This window comes from Akebia trifoliata, chromosome 3 (genome assembly GCF_017979445.1).
Source record: "Akebia trifoliata isolate Shusen 1 chromosome 3, ASM1797944v1, whole genome shotgun sequence".
In the NCBI taxonomy this organism is placed as follows: Eukaryota; Viridiplantae; Streptophyta; class Magnoliopsida; order Ranunculales; family Lardizabalaceae; genus Akebia; species Akebia trifoliata.
In genome coordinates, this window is record NC_141377.1 from 2,432,040 (window position 1) to 2,454,403 (window position 22,364).

Below are 22,364 nucleotides of genomic sequence, written 5' to 3' on the forward strand. Positions count from 1 at the left end.
CTAAAAATTGGAAAAAATAATTTGGGCATTTCAAGTCAAACAACATCCCTTGCAACTCCGACGTCTCCATTAAATCAGATGATTGTTGAAAGAAGAAAGAGGTAGATGTGACTCTAGGCGATTCCATTGAATCCGATGATTGGAGAGAGAAAAAAAGGAGAAAGATTGGAGAGAGAGAGAGAGAAAAACTGGTGTTTTAATTTAGTGGAGAAGACACAAAGGTGACATAGAGGGTGGTGCCCTTAAATTTATTTATTTATTTTGAAATTAGTCCGCCCTTATAATATAATGGTGTGTCAATATAACTTCCTTTGATCATATCCAAAATCCAATTTGATTCAGTTGGACCCTTGTCAAATTGAGTTTTCTTTTTATTGGATATCAATATTAAGATCCAAATCATCTGTTAAGAATAGGATTGGGTCGGGTTTGGATCAAATATGATTTCATATTTAATATAGTTTACATAATTTTTCACATTTTATCATGTTGGTGTCTTATAAGACAGGACGTGACATGATTAATCTAGAACCAATCCAATAGATTATCAAGTTGGATCCTTATAGAATCCCAAATCCTCAATTCAGACCTTATTGATCGGAACATATTGGATTTTGGGTCTGATTGGATCCATTGACAATCCTATAGATAGCTTGGCTTTTCCGATTCAAATTAATATATCACGAAACACAATCTCTCTCTCTCTCTCTCTCATATCTTTTATTGCCCAACATTTAGATCTATAAATTATTTTTAATCAAATTTAGAAAACTATGAAAAAAAGAATCCATTTCATATAAGGGAAAAGAGATCTTTTTGTTGTAATTTGAATAAGGATTTTGAGGTCAAAATTTGTATTTACTAAGCTATTAGAACAATCTAAAAGTGACACTGTTAGTCCTTCGATACAATACTAAAAAATGTGCATAAGGCGTAAGGTAATGATCTGTAAAAATAAAATTTAAAAAAGAAGAAGAATATATAGATCATGGTTTTAAATCTCGTCCAAGGCCAAGAAGACTTGCCCGATACATCTCGGTATTGTCCACCAACAAGATGGATAGACAAACGTATCAGAAGAGATTTAATACCATGGTTCATTTGTCTCATCGTTAAATAAGACAACTCAAATGTATCAGAAAACTTGTCTGAGATGAGACGTCAAAACGAGTTTTAAAACCATGATACACTAAGACTTCATGCACACTAAAGCACTAATCCTTCCTTTTTATTTCATCTTTTATTTCTGATAATCTTATTGGGTACAAGGCAAATGGCTAATTAAGAAACTGATCAGCATTTCCAGCATGAAGCCGCAATGATGGGCTTTGATTTCCACCCGAGAGCCAAGCATCCCTTCTCTTCTAGAATCGTGTAACCTTCGCAAACCTTAAGCTTTCCAAGCCATTGCTTGGCTTGCCCCACCATCTTAATGGGTGAAGGTTGAAACCCAGCTCGGCTCATCCTCCTACGCCATTGGTCGAGCCTTTCATGTCGTTCCACCCTTGCCGGCCCCTCACAGCTCACTATGTTCTTGATCTCCTCTGCGAAGTAGAATTGCTCCATCTTGGCACGTTTAGTGTCGTACTTTGGTAGCATTGCATCAAGTGAATCAAATATTGCAGAGTAGTAATGCAATGCTTCCATGAACCTCCCTAGAAAGAATGGTCCATTATGGCTCGAGTCCTGCTCGACTAGAACTAAAACCTTCGGCGAGAGCTCATGAATTATTTGTAGAGCCGAATTTAGAGCTCCTCGACTCTCCTTCACTACGCAATGCAACTGAAGTATGCTATTGACAACGAGAACCTCACCCTTGAGGGGCTTGAAGTCTTCGGCCGTTAGGTTCTCTAGATTACTTTCGAGTACCGAAAACTTGAAATTTATCCCCAAATGTTGTGCATAGGTCTCTAGCTCATCACCGATGACTTGGAGGCGGTCAGCGCATTGGCCTACACCAGTTATGCGAAGACGAAAAGGCTGGCTTGCACGGTTAGCTAGGCTGTTGATCAACCTACGCCATTGGTGTCCATGTGGTAGACCCATTGTCATACCCAAGTCGACCACATGAACCGAACTCTCTCCCTCAAGGACCTCCAATATTGATGTGTTGGCCACAAAGTGACCGAACTGAATATACGGGCAAATGTCATAAACAAGGCGTAAAGCTTCTTCCTTCTCCAAGGCAGCATCCATTGAATTCATCATGGGGGCTACAATGCCAACCGCCCCACGTGGTTGAATTAGGGCAAGACGGTCAGCAAGGCCTTGAACAAAACAAGATGCGACACGTTGGAAAGATGTCCCGAATACCAAAGCATTGGCCCGAAGCTCGGACAATAGGGTCAACGCATGAGATCTGTCACGACAGGCTACAGTCTCAGCACAGGCGATGAGTAATTGCACCAATCTCATTTCATCTATACCTCCTTCCTCAACCCTATCTCCACTCATGGCTGCAGCTGCCTCTTCCATGGCCTCAGCTTCCAAGTACCTCTGATTATAAGTCCACACGTAATCCCGAAACGGAATCGTTGGCAAGCTATTGAAGGTAGTAGTACTATTGCTTCTGCTGCCACTACGACTATAAAGGCTACTATTATTTCCAATTGATTCATCACCACTTAGCATATGTTTGAGCCTTTTATGGTTCCTTGTGTCGGGGGAAGGAAGGAACCAAGTGGAGCCACTGTTCTCCAATGTGGGTAGATAAGGGAAGGGATAGAAAGCCATGGCTGCAAGACTGAGATCAGGACCACCCACCTCATTACTCCTCTCATCATTGTAGAACTCATTTGACATGTAGATACCAGGAATTAAGAAGCTTTTGGGCTTTTTTTTTTTTGCTTCTTTTTGTCTCTAAATATATTCAATAAAGCTCTGAAGACCTGTACACCATGTATGTAGTTTTATACAAACAACATGAGCTTTCATGGTGGACCAAGTGTGGTGATTTTTACAAGGTAGAAACATAAAAAAACCAACCGAACTGAAATAGTCTGCGTTTGCCTCCTTTTAGAGATGCAACATAGTGCAATGACCACATAGAGCAATCGAAGTGCGTGCCTGCACATCACTTTCATTGTATGCAATCCTAGGCTTTTCTGGTTTTATACTTTGTTTTTCTTTCTTCTCTATGTTCTTTATGTTTCCTAGTGGTATTTTTTTAATAGCTTACCTTGTGATTGTCTCTCCCCCTGACCTCAATGTTGCAAGCATCATATTCGAATGGTTAACTCATAGAACCATCAAACCACTTGAATTGTAGTAGAAATCTGAGATTCCCATTATACACTCCTCATCTCAACATGAGCATCATATTCGAATGGTTAATTATCGACAACTCCCAAATGTGATGCTAGCTCATCTGGAGTGAGACCATTGCCTACACTCCTCATCTCAAGTTTTGGATCGAACTAATCCATTGACACTAATAGTTCTAGGTGAAAATCGAGTTATTTGGGTCCTAGAGGATTGACAAGGCGCATCTCATGAATCCCACATAGGTGATCAAGTCATCTGATATATTCTAAAACAATAGTGTTCTTTGTTTTGCTTACATTCGAAAGAAAATGATGTAGATCGGATGGCTATAATTATTTGTTTGGGTGAGCGATCATGTCGGTGGGACCCGAAAAATGTTGGGTCCCATTCCAAAGCATGTACACAGGTACTAGTATGTGTTGTATACAGATGTTATCTACTATTTTAGATACAAGATTTAGCAATAGATGATGGTATCTTTTCTCCTAAAAGAGTCACCTTTTCCTTGTGGCCGGCATTGGAATTATCCACAAAGCTAGAATTTAAAGAGTACAGAACAAACAAGAATAAAATAGAACACTAAAGTGGGAATATTTAGATCCTATTCTACATGAATGAGCAAGGAGAGAATTCTGAGCCTACAATACTAGTAAAATATACATATTAATTACATCATCTAATAGCATCTCAAGTAATTTTAACTCTAACGCTCATGGAATATGGATATTCCTATAATATTTGTAGTTAGTAACTTGTAATAGGTGTTTTGTCATATAGATAAAGTAGATTTACTTACGTGTTGTGTATCTTAGACCTTTTTTATTGCGATCTTGAAAACCCATAATCCAGATTTAATAAATTTTCCATTATATTTGTAAGAATTGGTGGATTATTGGAATTCTGTATTGTTTGAGTTTGATATGTAGCAGCTAATAAAAATAAAGACAGAATTATGTTCTGTTACACTGAATCCTCAATAACCATGATTCTAAAATCAGCTATAACCACAAGAAGTGAATTCTCAGCTTTCTTCCCTTCAAACATTACTTACTCATCTCAAAGACAGATTCTTGTTTTGCGAACGATAATAACTTAAAAAGGTGTATAATATCATTATTGTCGAATCCAATGGTTGATGTTGATGTGGCATTATATTAGAGTAGAACAAGGGCAGCAGTAGAGTTAGAGCTTTATTGTGCTTATTAAAAGGTCATGCTGGAGTGACCTCAGGATTGTACCTCATATCTCACTTTCCTGACGTGAAAGTGTGTAGGAACCGTAGATGTTTTTCATCATATCTCAATGAAAAACATCTATGGTTCCTACACACTTCCACGCCAGGAAAGAGCGATATGAGGTACAATCTTGAGGTCACTTCAGCATTATTCTTTTTAAAATGCATTATTGATTGAATTTCCCTTACTAGTAATTTGTCAGAAAAACAGAAACATAGGTCAATAGAAAAGTGATTAAAGTTGAAATCAGCTGAGCTGTTGCAAGACCAAAGGTGGCATGATCTTTATTAATTATTAAATAATACCTTTTTTTGTGTGGAAGTCTTTATGCTACCTAAATAATATTTTTCGGTCCTTTTGTAATGGAATATATAGAAAATGGCAGCCTTAATATTATAGGCATTATTAACCATTATATCTGTTATAACAGCATTAAGCTGATGTACCATTATTTTAGGACATGTAAAATTTTTGATATTTTTTATTTTTTATTTATTTTTCTTTTTAAGGCATTTACGTGTATTATAATATAGTATTTCATCTGTATTTAACTCATAAAATTTTTCTAAAAAAAAAAAATTAAATGAAATATATGAAAAGTCAAAGAAAACAATTCTTACACCATAACTTAATAGAATTAGATTTTTCATATAAAACAATGTGTTTAAAGACTTTGTTATTAAAACAAATGGTGACACTGACACCAACCCATTTCTGACATCATTTTATACAGATTTTTTCTTCTTTTTTTTTTATCAATACATCATTTTACACAGATCATTAAACATAAATGATCACACTACCTTACACGAGAGGAATTGTGTCCAAATGTGTCGATAAGTGATGAAAAGAGAAAAATCCTTCATATGAGTCCATGTTACATAGGCTACTACTATTTAAGTTATTATTACAACAAAAAAGCCTTATCCCAAAGATTTGGGGTTGGTTACTAATGCTATTGTTGCAAAACAAAAAATTTGGTATGCAGGGTATTGAGGGAAAAAAAAGAGGGAAATGATCAAAGCATGAACAATCAAGATTAGCACACCTAGAAATTCAAATCTAACAGCATATCTGCATGTAGCATCAAGGGCAGTCATGTGTATGGTTGTGTGATGTGTGTGCCTGAGCGCATGTGTGCGCACTCGTGAGTGATCAATGTGCATGGTGCAAGCACATATAGCACGTGTATCAATAAGAGAATCACAAGTCATCAGCTAATAAAATCCTTCAGTTCCCCATATTTGAGAACTTGAAGTCGAAGAAACATGCTTGATGTGCTTAGATGTTCGTCATCACAAGGTAAACATTTATCTTGCTTCCATCTATTGTACATGTGTTGACATTCATGTCCAAATCAGTTGAAAAGATAGCACATCCAAACCCTAATGGTAGAGGCACTTCATGTAGAGGATTGGTTACCTAGTAGAAAGAGAACAAATCCTTTTTTCACAATAAATATGTAGCAAGAAATGGACTCCACATAAGGCAGATCACACTATGAATAGACCTTGATCTGTAATAGGGAGCTCCATTGCATCACACAAATAATCGCTATTAAACCTTACCCTGTCATATGAATGACTGAGCTCATTAAAGAGCTCTGGATCATTGTACTCCAAAATTTCTATACTGTTGGGCCCAAAATTCTCAAAATATTCATAATCTTGAAGCAAACAGAATTTCAAATCCTCGTGTGAAGACTGCAAAGCTAACCCATTTCCTGGAATTAAGTTTTGTTGATCTGATTCCCAATTACTTGCGTTATTCTGATCCAAGATGTGATTCACAATCTGTGTCTCGGTTTGAGTAGAAAACGACTCGATTGTCTGTTCTATTGGAGATGCATTTCTGACATGGTTGCTTCTGTATTCGGTACACAAAGGCTTGGCTGCAGAGTGCCTGGGTTTATCATTCCTTGTAATAGAAGTTTCAGTATTAATGAGCTGAGGGGGGCGTGGTCGATCAGCTTGCATGTGATGCGGTGGACCAGGAATTGGGAGATGGGTGTATCCATGATGCTCTGCTTTTGGTTGTTGCATCATTGGGATTTCTGTACTCCAAGTGTGATGTTGTGGGATAACGGACTCTAATGATGTATAATTGACATCTAGCCCAAGTGACCCGAAAGGATGAGTGAAGCCCATCTGAGAACCATTGCTAGTCTTTTGTGTATCAGGACAATCACCAATCAAAGCTTTTCTGGGTTCTGTTACCGGCAAGAATGAAATGTTGCCTGTCAATCCACCTTCGTGTTTTCCGGGGCCCACATCTTGGACAAGTACTTCAGTGCCAGAGTATCCGAAGCTGCCGCTAGTTGCGTTGTTTTGGTGCATTGTGACTGAGCTCTGAAGTCCGAAGCTTGTAGCTGGATCCTTGGAAGTGAATTCTTGTTGCTTTATTCCACCATAAGAAGTCTTCGGTTCATTTTGCTTCTGTAACCTACTCCAGTAGAGGCGGTACTTCTGCACAAAGCAGATGTTTGTAAATTTATGATGTAGCCTCTCTCCCTCCCTATTCATAAGCTGGAATATGCATCATGTAGATAGTTTGTGATTTCTTCTACATATCAGGGGTGCAAAGGGGAAGAAAAAAGATGAAAGACTTTTTATGTTCAAGATAACTACATGATACTGTATCTTAAACTGAACTTATGTATTGAGATTATCCAGAGACTTCAACACCCTAACGGGTACAAAACTGAAAATCCCAAGCTAATCGTTAACTAATTGAGGGTAGTCTCATTTTCCATATTTCAATATAAAGCATCCTTGTAGATTAGTGTGTATGACCGGCAATTATAGATTAATGTGTATCACCAACATCCTTCACTTTGATGTGGATCCCAAGCCCATCAAAATATAATAACTTAAACATTGATTGTGGTATTGTACGTATAAATTAGTGCCTTTTATCAGGGTCATTAGCTTTTTGAAGACTGACAAATTGTATAACAAGTGAGTTTTAGGAGCTGAGAGGGCAAACATGAATCCCCTTCGACAAGTATCACATAAACTTTTAATGTGACTAACCTTACTAATTAAACACAAACTACTAATACATACTAGATTATTATGGTAAAGTGAAGAACATTGAATAGGGATGCTAATACCCTGCACGATGAGAAGAAAAAGGAGTCCAACAAAGAAGCAGATAGGCCCTGGAAAAAGAACGTTGGTAGACAAGATCCCTTCATGAATAATACGAACTATAATATCTCATGCTCTCAAAAGATGTACCCTGGGATGAGAAATAATATCCCTTTTTCCGACTCCAAGATGTAGTTTTACATCTGAAGCATACAAATCTACAGAAAAAGAAAAAAATATTTTTCCCTGAAGATCTTGCCTCGAGTATCAGCTACCAAAATGATTCAAGGACGGTATAATGACAATGATACCTAAAGGCATTTTCCATTGAAGCATGATAAACTTACGCCAGAGAATCTTAATCTTGTGTCTAATAACGAAATAACAAAAAAAATTAATCTACGTAAGCATGCAGTAGCAATAAAAGCCAATATAAGATAAATAGTTATATTTTTCTAGATCTGCCTGAACAACTCAAGTCCTTATGAGCAGAACAATGTAAACTTGCGCATGAATATGATCCACCTGATAGTGTGAGATTAGCACTCAGAGAAAAAGAAAATCATGTTTGATTGAAAAGAACTGTGGCCTTCAGAACTGAATACTCAATTTTAATAACAAGAAGTTTTTGTTTTTGTTTTTTTCAAAGAATCCTCATTTCCAGAACCGTACATGAGATTTTCACCTCATACGGCTCCTCCCTTCTGTGCATAATGATAATAATCCATGGAATAAAAAAAGATTGAAATATTCTCATCTAAGCTATAAATAAATAAAAAAGCCGAAAAGGGGAGTAAGAAATATTGCTGAAGATAATTAAAGGATTGAAAAGAATGCCATGACTTGTTTGCTTATGTTTTGCATTAACATGAATGAGCTCTAGGAACCCAAGAGGTAGAGAGACATATGTACCTGCAGGTGGCTCGCAACATTTTCTCTAGTCAACCAAGGAACATTCATCAAGTCTAGTATTTTCTTAGGACCCGCTTCTGCCAAAAAAAAGCTACACATCACGGCTCTTACAAGCATAATGAGACATTCATTTTGTTAGAATAAAGATCAAAAGGGGCATAGCCAGTATGGAGATAAAATAGCAAAATTTCCTTGCATCCAAGGTTTAAAATATCGTATCGATTGAATGTTTCGGTTAATGAAAAAACTGATACAGTGTTGGCCAATTCATTTGATACAAAATGATACATGCCCGAAACATTCAATGTTTCATATCTGTCTTGGCCGATACCGGGACATTCCGATATTATAAACCATGCTTGCATCATTCATTTCTGTAAGAATAAAGATCAAAAGGAACGTTAGTAATACTCACTATCAAATCCGATTTGATCTACAGCTTTGACAAACTTCTGATGAAGATCCACAGACCAAATTACTCTAGCCTTTTTCATAGCAGAAGGATCATTAGAGTCTTGATCCTCATGCTCTCTGTTTTCCATATCTTTCCGTTTCTTCGCTGAACACAGATCACCTACACCTATTAAATGCCTATCATCAAATTTGTCTGATCCATTTCTCATCATTTGAATATCTTCGATGCCTTCGTAATTTTCATTATCTTTAACCTCATGTATTCTCTTTCTAAAAACATGTTGCCATATATTTTTAAGTTCTTTCATCCGTACAGGCTTTAAAAGATAATCGCATGCTCCATGTTGAACACCTTTCATCACCCTGCTTGTTTCCCCATCAACAGACATCACTGTCAAATTCATAAGATGCATCTCGTCAAAAATAAAAATTTCACTGGTTATAAAGGGAAATAAAAGGAAAAATAATATTCAATCCAGAGCTTCAAGAGTTAATGATAGAGGACTTACTGATGACAGGTAGATCCATTTCAAGTCCAACATGTTCAAGAAGCTTGAAACCATCCATGTCAGGCATGTTAACATCACTAATAACAATGTCAAATCCATCTTTTCTTTCACGGAGCACGTTCAGAGCATCTCTTGCTAAACAACATGTAGTCACTGCAACAATCAAAGTAACACATGGAAAAGTGTCACAAATGTGCCATTAAACTAACATGGCATAGTGGGGCTTAGAACCATAACTCAGTTGCTTTGATACATTGCAAAGCAACTTTGAGGTCATGGCTTGTGGATTCAATTCCAGCTTACCCATCCAAAAAAAAAAACAAAAAAAACTAACATGGCATAGTAAAATATGAAATTCAATGATAAACTAACATCGATGAGTTTCCTGACAATTGCACGAAGTTATCAAATCAAAGTGGCAATTCCTATATCCAGTGCAACTCCTAAACCAAGATTCAATGGGGCATAAGTGTGTCTGCCCCGCAATGACCACCATAGTGCAACTAATGTGCCAGCAAGTATTTCTGAAGTGAAGCATGCCATTTTTCATGCCACAATGACATCTGTAAAATACATGATGTGAGAAGTCTACCTCATACTCACACCAAGATGACTTTACTAGTGCCACTTTGTTCACTCATCTGTTCATTCACAAGATAAGTTAGACACAGAAAAGCTAGACCCTGATTTAACTGAATACTTATTTTCATATTATTCTGTGATGGATAAAAATCCTATCTTTTCAAGATCCAATCCCGCTCGACAGTCACCAATGAATAGATTTAGTAATCAAATGCTTGAGAACTAGAACCTTTACCTAAAACCCATTAGAAAATAGCAAGTTTGCACACACTAACAGACGTCACTCTCTTGTTGTCTATAAGCCACCCAAATTCTAGAAGATAGCAACATCTACAGGAGTCGTCAGCAATCTTATTCAGTAGTGCATGTAAAAGGTATCAACATGAGAAAGAAAACATTTTAGAAGGGATTGAACCTCTTACTTGTGGTTAGCATCCAAGCTCTATCCAACAGAATTATGCCTATTAACATCGACTAACATTCCATCTTAGGAAACTAATAACTCACATCTTATCCATATTTCATAAACTGTAAATAAATAAATAAAAATCAAATCTGAATGAATAACGGCCATACGCTTCTTAAGAACCAATAAAACATAACTTCTCTTCCTAAGTATGTCCTTCATCTTGCCCACTAAATCACTTGATTCCTCATTTCAAGTCAAAATTCCACTCAATTAAAGACTATTTCATACTTGTATTCTATAATCAAAAAAACAAAAAACTCAATACAATCAGCTATAGCAGTAAACAATAAAGCACAAAACTTTCACCTTCATAACTCACAAATTCAATTTACAAATCAAATAATCGTAAATCACACGCCATAATTTTAATCCCCAGTAACCAAAAATCATTTTTTTTTCTTCAATTAAATCAGCTGGATATGAACGATTAAGACAAAATTAAAACCCTAACAAAGAATTGAGATCGAAAGTTTAAGTTCACCTTCATAAGAGCATTTTTTAAGCATCTTTTCAAGTATTTTCAGCCAAGTTGGATCATCATCAACAACAAGAACACGTAAACCAGCCGGAAAAACATCGGCTCGAGGAGAAGTAAAACCATTCTCCATCGATCGACAAAAAGCTCAGATTTTTCGTAGAACTAAAGAGAAAATTAAGGCAGAAGTAGAAGTAGAAGGACAAACAGGGGTTTTGGTTTCGATCGCAGTCTCTTATGTAAGAGAGAGAGAGAGAGATTTAAAAAATGAGTCATTTGTGTTTGCGCGAAGTGGAAGAACAACTAATATTGGCATTTGGCGCCGACTTGGTAACGGTCGCTACGGCTACGCCTCGCGTGGTCTATACGCTTAGCGTGCACCTTAGGTAACACAGTTGTATGGTCCTCCCATAGTCTAAAATACGACACGTGTCCACCAATATTGGACCTTCAGAGAACCTAGATACGCCTACACGGATAGAAAGCTCACCGAGGTCGATATTTATTGGTTTTTCATTCACCTCCTTCAAATTGTATCATATTAATAATGAAGTCGCTAGATTCAAATTGCCTTCCTTGACCTTTGGCTCTAAGCAAAAATGTGAGCATGGCATGGATGATTTTTCTTTAGGCTAATGATTTTCGGAATCGGTTTTTTCACTCGGTCTGTACTCAATTGATGTGGAAGGGCATAGAATCATAGATCTTTTTCATTGTACATCCCAAAGAAATCATCTATGTTTCTGTGCCCTTATCACTTCAGTCAAGTACAGATCGAGTGAAAAAAAATGAGTCTGAAAATGCGACTCTTTTCTTTATTAGATTGTTATACTTATGTACATAAGATTGGATTGTATTTTTCACATCACATCCAAAAATATGGTTGGGTGACACAAGGATGTAGGGCAAACTCTAATGCTTGATGATATATCAATCCATTTTCAATTTAGAATTTTAATGGCCATCATTTTTTCAACCTTTGACCAAAATAGAAGTTGGTCGGATTTTTTTTTTATAAAATTTATATTGCCACACCAACTATTACTAAGAATACCCCCAAGATGTGTGCTAATTCTTTGATAATATCAAAAAAAAAATAATTAAGATACTCTTAGTAAAAGTTGTTGTGGCAATAGAATTTCTCTTTTTAAATAATGATCGTAGAGTGCTGAAGTGTCATTTGGGCCAACGTGGCAATCCACATGACCCAAATGAAATCCTTGATTGGGGTTCTATATGATCCTTCAATCCAAATTACTTTCTCATAATATATATTATATGAGATCTTATGCTCCTAAGAGTAGGATACTTGATGTACTAATGCAACCTTTCATATATAACGTGGCACACTAATCTTTCTTTCTTTCTTTTTTGTGGTTATCATGGGGTATCCCCAACCCTTCGGGTGAGACTAATCACACGGTCATACGCGCTGCCCGGCTCAAAAAGTCCTATGTGCGACTAGTTGAGTCGAGGGTCAACCAGACTTGGAGGGTGGCCCTGAGGAATTCATAGGTTCGTAGGGTTTCAAACACTTGACCTACTTTTCCTAAGGAGCTTATCAAGGCTCGACCTGCCACTAGGCCAACCACTTGGGGTTTGGCACACTAACCTACTTACTTTAAGATAATACTTTATTCCACATCCCTTTGTGTATCTCTAGGGGAGGGGCACGTGCTACCCACTAAGGTAAAAATTCTTTAGAATCATTGATTCTTGTAATTAAATAATTTGATTCTTGTTCAGAGAGCTTTAAAAGATAAAACAAAATTATTATTTTATTTTATATTATAATGAATAAATTATTTTAAATGCATTAATGGATCTATTCAATAATCCTTTTATACTTCTAAAAATTTATTTGATGTGGGTTTCGATTAACAATATGCACCCTTCTGCTATTATGGTATTAATGCGACATATTATTTTAGGTCCATCCACCATGGATGTTTGGTATAAACCTACTCACCAAAAATCGAATCAAGTGATATTTCTTGCCCTTCGATTCATTTTTTTTATTGTTGATTCTCTTAATATAATGATTAGAAAGTATCAATCAGGCTAATTATTGGTATGTTAGCCTACATGAACTTTATAGGGAGCCTGAATGTACGATGGGAAGTGAAGTGGAGTTGATATCCAACTCCTACGTGTATAGATTTTGGATTCTTTATTGGACTTAGATTAACTTCAAGTTATTACAAGAAGGTGATCCAAAATACACCTTTTCATCAAGGGTCTAATTTTAAAATCAATTATACAGGTGTAATACTCTATATTATTGAGGTAGGTAAAGTCAAAGATCCAATTTTTTGGTGTTGGAAATTCTTTTTTCCATTTAGGGGTTAGTAAGTGTGTATGTATGGCCTCTTTTGGGAGAATAATCAAGGTGGGATGAAAGCATGTTTGAATGCACACATCATACCCCATCATAATATTAAAATGTCATATAAACAATATTGTATAAGTGCCAATGTTTTTGTCTTTTACTTTCCATTTCGGGCTTTATGCAGAGTTCAAGCGAAGTGACTTGATGATAGTCTCATCATCATCATTAAAGTTTTATCCTAAAGTTTTGGAGTCAACTAGTTATAATTTGTTCTTCCATTCCATTCTGCTCGAAATTTTCTTGATATTGAACGTCTTTGTTGTTATTGAAAGTGTGTTTGTATCTAGATATGATAATAGTTTACTAGACAAAAATTCGATGAAACATTAACTTGTCTTGGTGGGGGATTTGAATGATATGGAAGAAATGGGATGGTTTTGAAGATGGTAGACGATGGATCAAAATCATAAAATTTAATCAAATGATCAATAGCTCTGGTAGCATTTTTAATTTAATAGAGTTTACGTAGAAAATAATAGTAGTTAAACTAGAGATAAACTCTATCCTAATAAGTTTACTCATAATCTTAAATCAATAATTATTATTTATAAAATTATGATTCGATGTATTAATACACCTTATCAGAATGTTTCATATTTAACAGAAAAAATTATTAAAACAAAGTTAAATGTTTTAATATTTACAAAAAAGAATTTATTTTTCAAAAATTACCAAAAACGAATTAAGTCGTTGGACAATCCAGTATTTTAGTAACTCGTTGGACAGTCCAACATTTTAAATGGAGAGTAAATTGTTGGAGTGTTAAAGCAAGCTATTAAAACACTAGATAGTCTAATGTTTTGATCATTACGAGGGCATTTTTTGTAAAGTAATGTATTTTAACACATTAAAACGTTAGACAATCTAAGGATTTAATTCGTTTTTGGTACTTTTGAAAAAAAAATAGATTTTTTTTAAATATTAAACCCTTTTTTAGTAATTTTTCCAATTTAATACTCAAACATATAATGATGAGAGAGAGAGAGAGAGAGAGAGAAAAGTAAGCCCTTGTTGGAATTCAAGTATTTTCTTTAAAATATAGTATAGATGCTTCAACTTTCAAGAGGGTACTATTTAGAGTACATGGAATTGTCATCAAAGGTATGTGGATTGTACTCCATACTCAACAAGAGAGAATGTTATTTAAAGAATCACTAAAATATTATAAGTGGAAATTTGGAATAATTGTTTTATTAATTTGCCACTTTCGAAACCTTTGGTTGTTGGATGCCCATTCATCCATTCAAAATGTAAAGCATCTCATGTAATTGGAGAGAAAGCTTGGGTTTATATTATATATGTTTTGTTGAGTTACAGCTATATGGCCCCATAAGCAATCCAATTACTCATAAAGACCTTAATATTTGTTTATTTCTATTTTTATTAATTTATTTTTGCTTTAAGTGAGTGAGTTAGTGGGGATTCCTTTCTATCTATTAATTGCTACTTTGATTGTCACTGTTCTGCATCTTTTTTTGGCATCATCAAGTCATTATCATGGAGGAACATTAATTTTAGATTTAAAGAATTCTTAAGTCTTAATTATACCATCAAATGAGAATTAAGATCCGTGTCCTCCTTATCAGAAGATAACGATGATGATTATGTGTCAAAGTACTATACCGTTTCCATGAGATTTACTAGAATGTTTAATTAATCAATCAAGAGTTCATATTGTATTTGTTAGAGGTTTATTGGTCACGGTTTCAGTTCTTGACGAAACTGCAATTTTATAATTTGTATTATTTTCTTCTTCTGTTTTTTAGGAGTAAAGTTGATTGGGACTTGTTTTTGAGTGGGTTGTAGTTCATCAATCAAAAAATTAATTTTGTGATTTAGAAATCGAAATACAAAAGAAAAATAGTCACACGTACATGAAGAAAACAAGTCAGTCTTATGGAATATGGATTATAAGTTATTCTTGTGCTAGCTCTATCTTCGATACTACTAATCAATAATTCTTTCTTTCTTCTCTGATTTTATTTACAAATTGGTAACTTTGGACTTCAGGATGGGTGAGCCTACACATAATGAATTTTATCAATCACATCTAATAGTTTTGTTTTTTTATAATTTATTGAACCTGATAAACGGAAGGATATTATACTAAATTTAAGTAAGAGTCGTGATATTCTGACTCCCCCCTCTGACATACTCTTGACGTGGCATGTAACAAAATCATAGATTTTCTTTCCTTAGGATGCACAATTTTATCTTGAGGAAGAAAATTTATGGTTCTATCACATGCTACGTTGGGAAAGTAGAGGGGGAATACGTCAGAGGGAGGCGTCAGAAAATCATTACTCTGACGTCCCCCTCTGACACATGTCCCTCCGACGTGACATGTGTTAGAATCATAGATTCTTTTTCTCGGGATACACAATTACATATATTTATGGGGATGCATAGTTTTGTCTTCCAAGAGAAAAATCTATGATTCTAACTTATGCCACGTCAAAGGGTGTGTGTGTCAGAAAATCTCTACTCTTCTAGTATGGTCTAAAGCCTTCTACCCTGAACCCTAAAAAAATCACTAATTAAGACGTGTAGTGATCACAAAAGCATGGTCTAAAGTTTAATGGATTTGTTCTATGATTCCACAATTATTAGAGTATTTATTTATTCAATTTATTTTTTTATATTTTTATGTCTCAACCAACCTCAAACAACAAGGTTTAGAGTGATTGCTTTCGAGAGTGGAAAGGCAAGAAGGTTCAAAAGCAACTCAATGGCCTTAAAAGGAAATGCCCACTATCAATTTCTTTACACTAAAAAATAAATTTACTTAACGAGAAAGGCAGCGGTGATTGGAGAAATAAAAAATAATTGGAGGATGAACTCATGCAACCTATCTGAAGTGGAAAGTTGCTTTGGATTTATTAAAGTTTAGAATTTTAATTCTTCTTGAAATGATCTCTCTTTGTAATAAGAAAATAGTCAATTGTGGCATTTTAGAACAGTTAGGGGATGCGCATAAATAACTTAAGATCTCGATCGAGGATTTGCAACCCGATAAGGATCCAATTTGATAACCTATCAAATTAAATATAGATCAATCATGTTCAATTTGGTAAAATGTGAGAGCTTATGTAAATTATATTATATATTTTGTTTTAAGTTCAATTATATTTTAGATTTGGATCCTAATATCAAGATTTGATAAAATCGACCAGATAAGGAACCGATCATGAGCTTTTCACTTGACTCAACTTAATGGACATTCGAGTAAAGTTTTCAAGTTTTAAAATAATGGGTCAAACATTAATGTGGTTAGTAAGTACAAAACTAGCATTTTTAGTGGTAGAGATCAAATATTTTTTCTTTCGATTTTGATTAAAGTTTGGATGGTTTGACTCATTAAAAGAAAAAGAAGAGCTTGAGATCAAATAGACAATTATCTTCCTTTTGTGTTGAATTACTTATTAATGATAGATTGATTCACTCAAACATACACAAAACCACCCACTCCACACCAACATTTATCTCCTACTTTTTTTTTTTTTTGAATGGTCAACAGGGTTAAGGCTGACTAAGACCAGCTACCTCAGGAGGGGCAAGCCCTTGGAATCCTAGGAAAGAAGAGAACCTAGGGAGGGAATGGAACCACAATTGATCTTCAACCTCACTAGTAAGGACCAGTAAGGTAGGAAGCAAGGAAATCAACAACCCTGTTAGTCTCCCTAAAAACATGCAAAAACCTGACTTCTTGGAAGAGATCCTCTTGATTAGCAAAACAAGGTGAAGAAGGTGCCACATGGTGGACCATTTTTCCTTCAAGAAATTGACAAGAAGGATCGAGTCAGATTGGACCTGAATTCTAGAGTACCCTCTTGAGCGAGCAAACCATAGCCCATGAATTATACCTTGTAACTTGTGATGGATAACGAATTTCAGGTCCTCACACCCAGCCAAAGCTGCGAAAACAACTCCATCATGATCTCTAATAATAGGCACCGTATGTGTTAAGAGCACAAACACCATTATCGGGCTTCAACCAAGAGCAATTAGATTTGGCCCAAAAAGATCCATTTCCTCTCTTGATTCCTCTATTTATATGTTCTCCCTTCAAATCAGGGTTTCTCCTTTAATCAGAATTCGACTACGGTGAAATCCTTGATTACAAGGCTCCTAGATGAAATCTAAATCTATGAGATCGAGTCCAAGATTTTTGGGAGAACTCTTCCGAGATCTTTGGACTTGATACACGTGATCCAAGATTATGCAGATATTCGGATTAAGCCTATCCTGCTAAAGAGGCCAAGTTTCTACTTATGTTATCTTGCCATATCAACCAGACTAAACACTACTACCTTGGTCTACCCTGCGGGCATGATTGGTTTTATTGGCTCACTCAAAATATCACTTAATTGACTAAGACACATGTACAGTCTAGATAATGTACCATCATCATCCTCCACAAAAGTCATTGTCTTCTATCCCATCCATAACATCCTCAAACTTGATCCTCACATCCTCGACTATCCTACGAAGAGTTGCATGCAGATTATTAAACTTTCCTCAATTAATTCGATAACACCTTTCCCTCCACGTGTGGTACACAAAAGCACAAAAATTAACCTTCTTCGTTCTATGAATACGAGATTCTCCCTTGAAATCGACAACCACCCACTTGACTTCAGCCCACTCCCTAGCCATTCTTCTAAGAAGGCATCTTTTAAGGATTTCAGACCACACCCATTTCGCATAAGGGCAGCCACTAAAGAGGTAGCTAGTATCTTCATCAAGAGTTTTGCACAAACGACAAGTAACTTCTGCCCTCAAACCCCATATCTTAAGGGTCTGTTCTTTACAGAAGCCAGCTTCAATTACAGAAGTCGGCTTTTGGAAGAAGTAGAAGCCCAGATCTTGAAAAGTCACATCCAACAGAAGCTTGTTCGTTACAGAAGCACATAAGCCAGAAATTGATGTTCGTTTGACAGCTTTTTATTGCTGGATTCTTCTAAAATGACCATAATACCCTTAATGTTGGTAATGCACCCATAATGCACAAAAATTTAGCAGAATACCTTAACAAATATATAATTTCACTATATATATATATATATAGGGAAATGTTCAGCAACAAACATTTTGACAAACATTTTGGCAAAACATTTTTGAAAATATGGGTTACAGGTTTTGGAATGGGCTGATTTTTGGTGAGGATGATCTCTACAGGGAATAGATCATCATCACCAAAAATCAGCCCATTCCAAAACTTCTAACCCATTAAAAATGATTTACAAAAAATGGACGGTTCACAATTTTTCAACCTGTTAACATGGGGCTAGAAGTTTTGGAATGGGCTGATTTTTGATGAGGATGATCTCCTCACCGTAGAGATCATCCTCACCAAAAATCAGCCCATTCCAAAACCTCTAACCCATGTTTTGAAAAATGTTTTGCCAAAATGTTTGTCAAAATGTTTGTTGCTGAAAGAGACCCATATATATATATCTATAATTTATATTAAAAAATTATTTTAATAAATTTATAAATTTTATAATTCTATTGAAATTTCAATAGTATCTCCTCTTAAAAATGAACATATGATAAATAAAATACCTGCATAATATACAATCTAACATCCACATAAAGATGAAAGATGTTTTGGTAATAAATTAGTGATGATGAATTACTTTTGGTCTTTGTAGTAAAGATGAAAGGTATTTTAATAAAGATGAAGGGTATTTTGATAATTCTGTTTTATTTTTTAAGGTTAAGTTTGATTGAAAATTTGATTAAAGATGAAGGGTATTTTGGTAATTCCATTTTATTTTTTAAGGTTAAGTTTGGTTAGAAATTTAATTAAAGATGAAAGGTATTTTGGAAGATGAAGGGTATTTTGGTAAATTTTTTTATTTTAAAGGTTAAGTTTAATTGAAAATTTGATTAAAAATGAAAGGTATTTTGATAATTGATAAAGTTGAAGGGTATTTTGGTAATTTCATTTTATTTTTTAAGGTTAAATTTGATTGAAAATTTGATTAAAGATGAATGGTATTTTAAAAGATGAAGGGTATTTTGGTAATTCCCTTCTATTTTTTAAGGTTAAGTTTGGTTGAAAATTTGATTAAAAATAAATGGTATTTTGATAAAGTCGAAGGGTATTTTGATAATTCCTTTTTGTTTTTTAAGATAAAGTTTAGTTGAAAATTTGATTAGAGATGAAGGGTATTTTGGTAAATATGAAAGGTATTTTAGTAATCTCATTTAATTTTTTAAGCTTAAGTTTAATTGAAAATTTGATTAAAGATGAAGGGTATTTTAATAATTACACTTAAACTGTTTTATGTTTTTGGCTTTCAACGAAAGCCATTTGAAGAAGCCCCTCTTGGGCGACTTCTTTTAAGAGCTACTTTTGAGCTTTAATTGAAATCTACAGGAGCCAAAAAAGCCCAAAGAAACATCATTTATTTAGTTTTTTTGGCTTAAAAGCTAAAAAAAAAAAAAAAAATTGGCTCCTAAAGCTGAAAAGAACAGGGCCTAAGTTTTTCAAGGCCTTCAACCTCCCCTTTAGAGCAAGCCATATAATAAAACTTGTCTAGGAATGTTGATGCTATTCCAAACGAAGTGCATCCAAGATGGAGTATTATGACATATTGAAACCTTCACTACTGTTCTAACAGAAAAGCACCCATCAACCTCGCCCTTCCAAACCACATGATTTGGGGAGTCCATGAGTATAGGAACTTGGTCAAGCACAGAAGCAACATCATGCATATGCCCCCCTCCCAGTTGGGATCACCCATCTCCCTTCTCTAATAATAACAGAAACCTTAGCATTCGGCCGACTCTCGAGTAGTTCTCAAAAGCCTCAGGGAATGGAGATTTCAAGATCCCCATGAGATGCTATGGATCATCCCACAATAAAATGGACCTACCATTACCATATTGTCCAAGGCAATCCTCTTGGCTTTGAGGACCTTCCTCCAACTCCATGATGCCTTCCTGGGGATACTAATAGACCAAAAGCTTTGGCTCTTGATGAGATGCAACTTGACCCATCTGACCCAGAGAGTGTCCTTGTTAAAAATAATTATCCAAGCAAATTTAGAGATTGCAGCTAAGTTCCATGCTAACCATGCCAAGCTTGCCTTCTTTAAAAGACTTACATATTTCCTCCCAACTGATAGCATTGTTGCTCTTATGACTATCAGGCCCTGACCTTAAGAATCAAGCACACACTTTCTTCATCTCCCTCACAGCATAGTCGGAAAAATAAAGGAATTGCACCAAAACACCTTGATGCTTAGAAGCATCGACTTCACAAGCTCCAATCTACCAACATAGGATAGGAATATACCGTTCCAGGAGTTGATTCTTTGAGTCATCTTCTCCACCTGAGGAAGGCAATCTCTAGAAGAGAGTCTCGAAGAAAGGAGCGGAAGCCCCAAGTACCTAATTGACAACTTGCCTTTCCGAACCCTAGAATAGAAGCACAGTCATCAACCAAGCCTCTGTCATTACCAGCCATGAAAACAACACTTATCGAGATTAACCTTTGGCCAAGTAAGCTGACTGAACTCTTCAAGAACCCTCTTAATACCCAAAGCACTCTTAGGATCACCTTTGGAAAATATAAGGAGATCGTCTATGAAGCACAGGTGGGTGAGCCCTTGACTCTGCCTATGTCTCACTTTCTCCTGAAATTAAAGGTTGAGAGCCTCCATGACCACTACTAAGAGGTAGGGAGACATGGGGTGCCCTTGTCTTAACCCTCAAAGCAACCAACGAAAGAGCCATTAAGAAAAATGGTGTAGGTGACGCTCGAGATGCACTTGATGGTCCAATCTATGAATTTCTAGGGGAATTTGAAGGCCACAGACTTGCTTCAATAGCATCCCACTCCACAATGTTGTAGGCTTTCCTTAAGTCAACTTTAACAACACCTCCAGGACCGGTGTTCTTCCTATGGTAGTTCCTTACAAGGTCACGAGCAAGGAGAATATTGTCTGCAATGCTTTGGCCTTTGATGAATGCAGACTGATTCAAACCAACTTATGAGTTACATGTCTAATTCTGTTAGTCATAACTTTAGAAATAATCTTATAAATCACGTTACAACAAGAAATAGGTTTAAAGTCATTAAGAGAAGAAGGCATGTCCACCTTGGGGACTTATGAAATAGCTGTCGCATTCGACTCCTTAAGGAGGTTACCACTTCTGAAGAAGTATTTGACAGCACTAAGCAAGTCATGATTGATAATCTACCAAGTCTTCTGAAAAAAAGCAAGCATTGAATCCATCTGGGCCAGGCGCCTTGAAAGGATCCATACTGAAAAGAGCAAGTCTGATTTCCTCATCTTGGACCTCAGTAGCAAGAAGATCCTGATCATCTTCATGGAGTTGATTCGAGTAACTAATACTAGTCCAATACCTCTTTTGTCCTGAGCTGCCTAGCAGTTCCCATATAGTCCTTGAAGTGGCTAACCCTCTCCTTTTGCCATATCCTCTTCCATAGCATGCACATTGCCATCCCTGCCCACCAAGTTGGTGATCCTGTTCCTAGCCCTCCTTGCTTTAATCGAGTGATGGAAGAAGGCGTTGTTTTTGTCACCCAGCTTTGACCAGTTCACTCTGGACTTCCGCTGAAGCTCAGCTTCCTAAATCCTCAAGCCTTTAGCGAAGGCGTTGGTTAGACTTCTCTCCTCAAGAGCACGTCTAGAAATATGAGGGTAAGCTTGAGTTGTAGTCTGAACCAAAGCGAGCCTGCTTCTAGTTTCTCTAAGATCAAAGTTCTTGTTTTCCATCCTTCCACTATTCCATGCCTTCAACCTTGCTTTAGTGGCCTTCAACGTCATAGGCGTTGGTTAGACTTCTTTGTCTTCAGCCCAATAGTTGAAGAACCTAAAAGGTTTTTTGCCCCCATGGTGCTGGGTATCCATAGTTACAATGCAAGGACTATGGTCTGACAACACACTAGGAAGCACCATCCCTTTGGCCACATTGAAGCTATCAACCCACTCACTGTTAACAAGAACTCTGCCGAGCTTGCACCAGATTCTCCTCAAGTCCTGCTTGTT

General features: G+C 36.0%; 1 protein-coding gene and 1 pseudogene across 1 annotated transcript; both read right to left on the reverse strand.

The window, feature by feature from the left end:
* Window positions 1–1,099: 1,099 nt before the first annotated feature.
* LOC147405492 (GRAS family protein RAD1 pseudogene) lies at window positions 1,100–4,501 on the reverse strand (annotated as a pseudogene).
* A 1,185-nt stretch (window positions 4,502–5,686) lies between these two features.
* On the reverse strand, window positions 5,687–11,255 carry LOC147405493 (two-component response regulator ORR26-like). The gene is made up of 5 exons (XM_086433247.1): window positions 10,956–11,255; window positions 9,424–9,576; window positions 8,916–9,305; window positions 8,501–8,577; window positions 5,687–6,964 (listed from the first exon to the last, which is right to left on the reverse strand). The coding sequence occupies exons 1-5, from the start codon at window positions 11,080–11,082 to the stop codon at window positions 5,993–5,995; spliced, it is 1,719 nt and encodes a 572-aa protein (XP_086289373.1). The 5' UTR covers window positions 11,083–11,255; the 3' UTR covers window positions 5,687–5,992.
* Window positions 11,256–22,364: the final 11,109 nt, after the last annotated feature.